This window comes from Corylus avellana, chromosome 3, assembly GCF_965113065.1.
Source record: "Corylus avellana chromosome 3, dhCorAvel1.hap1.2, whole genome shotgun sequence".
Lineage (NCBI taxonomy): Eukaryota > Viridiplantae > Streptophyta > Magnoliopsida > Fagales > Betulaceae > Corylus > Corylus avellana.
The window spans coordinates 29,382,284-29,391,649 of record NC_142492.1 but is presented as its reverse complement, the minus strand read 5'-3'; the positions used below and the strand labels follow the sequence as shown (position 1 = coordinate 29,391,649).

At 36.3% G+C, this 9,366-nt stretch overlaps 1 protein-coding gene across 1 annotated transcript; it reads left to right on the top strand.

The window, feature by feature from the left end:
- The first annotated feature begins 5,239 nt into the window (after positions 1 to 5,239).
- On the top strand, positions 5,240 to 7,512 carry LOC132176469 (protein YABBY 4). Its single transcript, XM_059588693.2, has 7 exons — positions 5,240 to 5,426; positions 5,564 to 5,719; positions 5,809 to 5,926; positions 6,541 to 6,589; positions 6,705 to 6,780; positions 6,927 to 7,001; positions 7,118 to 7,512. Exons 1-7 carry the CDS (start codon positions 5,334 to 5,336, stop codon positions 7,184 to 7,186), a joined length of 636 nt encoding a protein of 211 aa, XP_059444676.1. The 5' UTR covers positions 5,240 to 5,333; the 3' UTR covers positions 7,187 to 7,512.
- The last annotated feature ends 1,854 nt before the right edge of the window (positions 7,513 to 9,366 follow it).

Genomic DNA, 9,366 nt, shown 5'->3' with positions numbered 1-9,366 from the left:
TCACCGCTAATAGAGAGCATATCACCGTCAATAGATAACTATTCTGTCTGCAACGACAATTTCGTCACTAATATATATCACAGGATATTATTTATTTATACTTTAGAGACATCATCCACCGTGGTTGCTAATGATCTAGTATTAGTGATGACTATTGTGGTCGCAAATAAACAAAATTATTAACGTCCACAATAGTAGTCACAAATAAGAAAAATCTTGTCGCAAATGCTTTTTTGGCGCTTTTCCCATATAGACAAAATTTCTGCTTAAATATTAATGATGACATATCAGCGGCGACAATTAATTTTTTGTGTGACATTAGCGCCCACCACAAAATGTCGTTGCTAATGAGTGCATATTAAGTCGTCACTAAAACTTTGGTCACTAAAGACCATTTTCCTTGTAGTAATTTAAGTGTTCTATATGACTTAGCACTTTGTTTTGGGTGGCTTGCAATTTTTAAAAAATTTGTTTGTATATGTTTTAAACCTTGTATTTAGGGTTTTTTATTGAATGGCTAAAGGGGGAGATTGTTAGGTTTTATTTTGGCCTAATTCAATGAAATTCTCCGTAATTTTTTGCTGTTTAAAACTTTGGGAAGTAGGAGTTAGGTTTTCAAGGGTTTTGGAAGTGTTCTCTGTTTTCCCGTCAGGATAGGCTCGTGACAGCACTTGACCAAGTGCTTTCTGTTTTTTGGTCACGAACTCCGTTAGGACGGGACATGTAACGGGATTGAACTTAGAAGTTATTGTTTCCTTGTCAGAAGGTGCGTTAGGACATGCATGTAACAGGAAGCTACCATTTCCTCGTCAGAAGATGCGTCAGGACGGGCTTGTAATGGGAAGCTACTATTTCCTCGTCAAAAGTCGCATTAGGACAGGAATGTAACTGGAGTAAAAGTTGAACCTACTGTTTTCTCGTCAGGATGAGACATGTAACAGGACCAATGTTGGATTCCCTGTTTTCTTGTCAGATGGAGTGTCAGGACAGGACATGTGATGGGGATGAGACATTCGTTCTTCCCGTCATGACGGCACACCTTTCCCGTTAAGACGTGGATGTTATAGATTTGAAATTTTGGAAAGTTATGTTCATCCCGTCTTAATAAGAAATGAGTCAAGTTAAGACGTAAAGAGTAAAATGTCGTCATTATAAAAGGATTTTTCTGTCACTGTTCATTGCATTCTTTTTGCGAGAGTTTTCTCTGTGCAAGTCTCAAAAGTTCTCTTCGACCTCTGTGTCTCGGGAGTTGTTTATTCAAAAGAGGACGTGATAAAGCTTCGGACTGTCCTTTGCTCTTGATTGATTTTTGTTTCAATTTTGTTCTACTACACAAAGATTGTTGTTGGTTACTTGGTGAAAGAAGTTTACCGAATGGTCGGTGAGGAGATCCACTCCATGATGGCCAGGATGGTGACAAGCTAGGAGTTTGTTGTTCTTACTAAGTCTAGAGGTCCTCTAGGATTGTAAGTATCGTCTAGTCTGTAACTCTGAATCTTCATATAGAGAAACTCTACTTGAGTGATTTTTACCTTTGATTGGTTCAAAAGGTTTTTTACTTTGTAAACAAATTTTGAGTTGTGTTTGTGATGATTTTTTTAAATTCCACTGTGCACGCTTTATTTTATCAAATGGCTTAATTCCATAACGTTTATTTGGTGATTAGAGGTAGAACATGATCCTCGTATACGAGAAAAAAATAATTTTTTTCTCACTGGAGTTTTCTGACGTGTCAGGGTGTCTGACACGTCAGAATACGTATTCTTTCATCATAGATTCTGAAACAAGTGAGATCTTCTGCATCTCTTGTATGGGTACTATAACGCCCCCAAAACTGGCTTTAACCAATTGGTAGCTAAATAGGGAACCACCTCTCTAAGCATTTTCAGAGTTAATGCATAGGAAGGTACAATAAATCTGAAAAATCTATTAATCATTAAAGGGACAAGTATAATCCTCAAAGTAAAAGATATGGAGCAACGAACAATAATAAAAGACAAACCTAATAACAGTGTGAATATCTTAAAGTAAAGTTTGTACTGGCAACCGTATCACTCTTGGGTTCTAGAAATAAGCTTCCTATAAGAGTAATAACCGCGTAAGTCTAACGACTTAGTAAGTAAATCTCACAATTGGGTATGACATGAGCTCACCGAACGTACGAGCTTAAGGCCGAACGTTCGGCCAGAAATATGCGAACGTTCTCTGCTAGGCAAAAAACTCATCTTGAACCAAACAGCCTTCTATTCATTTCTAAAGAATTTCTAAGGCTACATAAAGGTTTCTAACATACTCTTGGCTTAAAATAACATCTCCATGCAGAATAAAACACGTAAATAAGTATTGAAACGCTAACCTATGTTCAAATCAAGATTAAAACCTAAAACAATAACGTATACCCAAAACTAATAACCAAGCTATGAAAATATGTTTAACTAGAGTAACAACTAAGTAAATTACAAGCTAAGTCAAGAAGATTACCTCTATAGAGAAAGAACCTCCAAGAAAGCCTTCCTTCTTCTTTCACAACTCACCAAACACTCAATTGTAGAGTTTCTCTATGGATCATAAGGCAGAATGAGACTTAGAAGGGCGTTGAATGGGGTATTTATAGGTTTAGAAAAGCTGAGGGTGTTGCTATGACACTCCTGCAAAGCATAGAACATTCGGTGGTTCATGGCCAAACATTCGATGTACTGTGCAAATAGTGATTTAGAGTTTGCAGGCATTATTCGATTATTACTAGTGGGTCAAAATTTGGCCAACGAGCGTTCGGGATGGTCAATGGCCGAATGTTTGGTGTACTGTTCAAACAATGATTCAGAGTTTGCAGGCATACGCTTGGTTATTACCAGTGGGTCAAAATTTGGTCAACGAACGTTCGGGATGGTCCCCTGTCAAACGTTCGATGTACTGTTTTACCCAACGGTTTCTTGGTTTTAGGCTAAACATTCGATCAGAACCAAAATGCCCCAAAATCTTCTCCTAGCAACTCCTAATGAACCAAGAAATCTTGTTAACCTTTTGACTAAGCTAACCATAGCCTAATAATTACCCGGGGCAGTACATGTATGGATACTGAAACATAGGACTACATCGATATGGTGGACCCAAATATGTAGTCAAGCCATACTTTTAATGTGTATTCCTTTAAGTTATCTTTTGTTGTGTTCTCTTAAAACTCTAGTAGTGATTTTTGAGTTGTTGGTCTCTATAATGTTTCATCATGGACACCGTCATGACAAGGTTCTGACGGTTTTGGTCAGAAATGTTGGACACATTCTATTTGGTTTCGTCATGAAATATTTCCATCATTCCACATCTTTCATGTGTTTAGTTAGTACTTAATTTGTTAGAACATTATGTAGTGGAGTTCGGTTTTTTTTTTTTTTTTTTTTATGTAGATTAATAAGTGTGATTTAGGTAATTGATACCAAAAAATTCAAACCGTAATTGACAAAAAAAAGAAAAAGAAAAAAAGTTTGTTTGGCACAATTTTTTTTTTCTTTTTTTTTAAAAATCATTATTTATCATTAGTGATGACGACTCTAGTTATCACTAATATTTTATTTAATATCATTAGTGACGACATTATCGTCGATTCGTCGCTAATAAACATATAATCAGCGATGACTCTCAATCATCACTAATAATGTGATTATAGGGACGATTAGTTGTCTATGCCTCATAGTCACGGGAGGTACTTAAGTTATCAACAATATAATGACTAATAAGGTTGTGTTTTTTGTTTTTTCTCTAATGACTAATAAGGTTGTTGCTAACGAATCTTTATCGATGGAGAGCTAATAGTCATTGGTGATCACAGTAAGGCCTTTAGCAACAAATTTAGGTAGTCATTAAAGACCCTTTTTCTTGTAGTGATTGATGGTCGTTGATCCTCCCTATTAAAACTTGACTTTCTTGGGCAGACTCATCCAAGCGTCTCTCATATATATATATATATATATATATATATTGAAGGCCCATTCCCCTTTCCAACATTTTCTTACGTAAAGTGGGAAGTGGCCATTGTAATGGTCGGTGAAAGGCTAAGAGTAGTATATAGCTTTTTTTTTTTTCTTTCCTCTATTAAAACATATTTAATTTTAGCACAGGAGTTGCACAGAAGCAATACCAATTTGTGAGTTGCGAGTGAGTGAATGAATGAAGAGTTACCTTTTAGACACTTTTTGGGAAGAGGCAACCCCTAGGCTTATACGAGTATAGATTGTGATGGTTCTGATTTGTGGAACATTAAAAGTCAAAAAAATAAATAAGGGAATTTGGAAGCATCTTTTTCAAGGTTAGGGGAGGCTTTGCGAAATTTGTAAGGAAAACCCTAGAGATTTGTGGATGAGAAAAGGCAGGGGAAAAGATTCTAACCAAATTAGCTAACATAAGCCAAAAAGAAAAAGAAATTTAGGAAAGGACAAAGGTGGTAAGAAGGAAGGGCAAAGTCTGGGGACTGAGATGGTTTTACTGACTTAAATACGTACCTGTCTGTGCGTAAGGCGAGCGATATCGAGATGTCAAATCACAAGAAAGTAGAGATGATATAAAAGAAAATAAATAAAAAAGAAAATAAACTCAGTATAGAATTATATTGGTATGATTATGGTATTATTATGGGCGTTGGAGGTAGAGGGGTCACGAAGGTGTGGAAGAGCCCTAAAGAGGGGGAGGCGGAGGCGGAAGGTGGAGGGGCTTATTGTCCGGGAGTTACTAGGAAGGGTCATGAGTCATGGGGTATTGGGGGTTCGGAAATTGAGGTAATTTAAAAGAAAGGCTTTGAAAGCACACCACAAGACAACACCCTCTTTAACTTGTGAAAGCAACAGGTGAGTGGTGTGAAAGCTATATCACCCCCATGCACACGTCCCTTTCTGGCTCCTCTCCCCCACATCTGCCGCCTCTCTTGCACATTGGGAATGCCAACCACACCACACATGTTATTATCTTATACTTAACACCATGCGCAAGTTAGAACTCCAACTCATGCATGCTCATCATGCATGCACCCCCATATGCATGCCGCATGATCATCAATATTGATAAACCCCGCATACATGATACATACACAACACAAGTAAACAGTTGTTGCCCCCCTCCTTTCCCCTCCCTCCTCTTATATCTAGTAGACCAACTAGGGAACCCCTCTCTCTCTCTCTCTCTCTCTCTCTCCCCTTGCAAGCACCTTTCTTTCACAACTCATAACCAAGAAAGAAAAAAAAGCAGATCCAAGGTGGTTAAGCTGTCATTCTATCAATCAATCAATCAATCAATCAAGCAGACCAATCATCAATCAGTTTTTAAAAGAAAAGGAAATCAAAAAAATGTCCTCCTCTTCTACCTTGTCTTTGGACCACCTTCCTCCCTCGGAGCAGCTCTGTTATGTCCATTGCAACATTTGCGACACTGTCCTCGCGGTATCCTATTTCTTTCATTTCACCCCCTTAATATTATTAATTCTATTCTTTCTCCAGTACTGTTTACCCAAAATCCTATCTAGGGTTTTTTTTTTTTTTTTTAATGCGCTGATCTTCTTCTTTGGTTTTGGTTTTAGGTGAGTGTCCCTTGCACCAGTTTGTTCAAGACTGTAACGGTAAGATGTGGGCACTGCACCAACCTCCTGCCAGTGAACATGCGAGGGTTGCTTCTGCCTTCGGCTAATCAGTTTCATCTCGGTCACTCTTTCTTCTCTTCTTCCCATAATCTTCTGGTACGCCTCTAATGCACATAATTAAGTACTATGTATAATTAGTTACCTTCATCTTTTATAATAATATATACATGTCTTCTTTGTCGCAGGAAGAGATACCAAATCCAACCCCAAACTTCTTGATCAACCAGACCAACGCGACTGAATTCACCATGCCTCCACGGGGAGGAGTCGATGAGCTTCCCCGCCCACCAGTCATTAATAGACGTGAGATGCATTTCATCTTTGAGATCCGGCCAGTTTTCTCTTTCAAGAAATTTTCTACAAACATATTTTTCCCTCCTTTTTTGGACACATTTTAGGCCCAAAATATTTTCAACATACAATTCTTTATGCAGAATCAGAAGAAGAAGAAGAGGAGATATGTTTATTTATGTTATATCTATGACACCATATTTGCCTTTTTGCCCAAGGTGGATGAGTAGAAATTCTATTAAGTAGAAGTTAAACCCTCTTATGCCTGCTATTCATATTCCTTTTATATTTCACGCATTTTCTTGTTAAAACAAGTTTTCTGTTTATGGTCATTTTTGTTAATAATAGCTAGTCGTTAGAATGAACCCTAATTTGTTGATACTTGCACACCAATCCTAGACGAAGCTAATTATCATAGGCAAACTGATCATATTTTTATTCTTACTTGTGGGGTATTAGAGCTCGACTATTGTACGTAGCTAGCTAACAAGAATAAAACATCTATTTTTTGTTCGCCCCCCCCCCCCCCACACACACACACGGAAATATAGATGGTAAAAGATAGATGATGGTATAGAGTTCTCAATGTGTCTGTGTCTTTGTCTGTCCGTCTGTGTTGTATCCAGCTCCGGAGAAGAGACAGAGAGTTCCCTCCGCGTACAACCGCTTCATCAAGTGAGTAATTATGATGTCAAGCTCTCTCTCTCTCTCTCTCCACTTTTTATTTCATTTATAAAAATTGCTAAATTTGAAGCAAAATGTGAATGGTGGTCCGTCAATGAATGTGCAGGGACGAGATCCAACGCATCAAGTCCGTAAATCCCGATATATCCCACAGAGAAGCCTTCAGTGCCGCTGCCAAGAATGTAATGTCACCCAGCAACATTTTTTATTTTTATTTTTTTTGCAAGCAGGGCTCTTCTTTACCAAATTAGCTAGCTATGGTTGTTTCTTCAAATCTATCAACAGTGTGGGGTCCTTTGACAAACCCGTTTTGTTTTCTTTGTGTCAGTGGGCCCACTTCCCACACATTCACTTTGGTCTCATGCCTGACCAGACTGTGAAGAAGACAAACGTTCGCCAGCAGGTACTTCTTTCATATCATCCGATCATACCCATTGCATGTGATCGATGCCAAACATTTCTCTTTTCTTTTTTTGTTTTTTTCTTTTCTATTAAAAAAATTGACTTGTTTGTGTGTAGGAAGGAGAGGACGTCCTGATGAAAGATGGGTATTTCGCTTCAGCTAATGTGGGTGTTTCTCCCTACTAAAAAGAAAGGAAGTAAAAAGCTTGTGCATGGGATCGATATAGTAGTGGTGGGAGAACAATTTTCAAGTTGAGATCGATGTAGTTTAACTTCTTTATAACCCATCTGCAAATCAAGGTTTCTCTTAATTAATGTTGATACTACTACTTCTCTAGCTAGCTAGACTCTACTTTTTAGATCTTCTGTTTCTGCAGCTTCTCTTGGAAAACCTAATTATTATGTTGGAAGACCTGATCGATCTTATCCTTTTACTACTTGTGACATTTCTTAACAATGTAGGTTATGTAGCTACCTCCTAATTAATCCATCAACTACTTCGCCTTATTACATATTTTATCTTCTTCTTTGATGCTAGATCTTACTTCCCTTTATTTGGATCGTCTTGATTATTGTGCATGCATCTTTAAATTAGCTTGTTGATAGGCATAACTCATATATATGTTATTTGCAGATTCATCTAGTATATATGCAATCTTCTTTCAAAGAATTTTTTTAAAAAAATAATAAATAAATAAAAATTTGAATTATCGGATTATATTTATCTAGGTAATTAAGTACCCCATTATGCCTAAGGACTTGGCCATATGTTTTCCGGTCCGCTTATATGCTGCTTCCAACTAGTTGATAAATATGAAAAATAAAACAAGTTCTAAATCAAGGTTTAGATGATTCCATTTATTTGAATCATAAAAATGATCATTCATGATGGTCCATTAATACGCATAATCCAATATTCATGAATACGACGACATTCGCACATTTAACTTGCTGCATGTGTGATTCTTGGATTGATTAAACATAATTGAGTGAGAAAGAATGATTGTTGGATTTACAGTTGATGGATCAGTTCAGTACTGAACCTTGTCCAGTAGATATATATATATATATCTCACTCTAAGATTTTGGTACACTTGGTTCCAATAGATAGATACACATAAGAATGAACTAAGATAATTACTTTTTTTAAAACAAAAAAACAAAAAATCGCCTTTTTTTTTGGTTCTTAACACTTAATTCAGGCCGAGGAAAAAGTTCCTAGTTGTTGGAGAAAAGTGATGCAAGTTTCCCATGAAGATGTTTTCTATATAATATACGGCTGAATTAAAGTAGTTAACTATGTAAAGGATTAATTTCTATCTTTTTAAAGGACTTAGAAAATGAGTAGCATGGGTGTTTGATCTTTTAGAAAAGGCATCTACATTTTTCAAGGAAACGACATGGATCATTTACTTGCAGATTGAAGCATGAAGGGATTCATTGACCACTTCTGTACCGTGGGCAGTACTGTTTGATTTTGAAATTTTGGTCTAGTTGGATCGAGAAAGGATAGGCAAGAGTGAAGGAAGATAATTAATTAATCATTTTTAATGCTAAGGAAAAGAAAACGAAACTACCTAATTGTTGATGAAGCTATATATATATATATATATAGCTTCATCAACAATTAGGTATATATATATATATATATATATTAGAAAATTATTATAGGATTTTGAAATTAAAAAAGCGATGCATGTTCGTTTTCCTTAAGAGGTTTTCTATATATAATAAATAGTATATGGTTGAATTGAAGTTTGTATGAGGTAGGCTTTTAGAATTAGTTGGCCTATATTAAACTTTTTATTGTCTGATCTTGTTTTATTGTAAGCATTTATTGATCATCATTCGGCGTTTAATTCTATGATAAGCTGAAATTATTTAAATTAATCTTGTATGAAAATCATGAGTATGAATGCGAGCATATACTTTTTTTTTTCTTTTTTTTTTCATTTTTAATTTTCCCATGTGGATTGATATTGAATTTTTCCGTCGACCATTAAAAGTGGAAAAGAATGTATATTGAAGGAAGATCAATTAGTTTGTGATATCCATGCAATATACCGACGAACATTGATCATGAAGAGAGAACTTGATCAACAGGAAAAATAGAAGATTGCAAATTAAGGAACTCAAATATCTCACAAAATCACAAACTCCATCCAATCTCTCACAATTTTTTTATAAGCAATTGTGGAACAAGAGTTTCTTTACTATATAGTACTACTTATGATCTATTCCTGCGGCTCACACAGGGAGAGAAACAAAAGCTCCAATATTATAGGGCCAAAGATGAGGAAAACAAGCTAGGCCAGGTTTAGAAGCCGTGCAAGAATGTGGGTTTATGAATTTCATCATCATCTGCT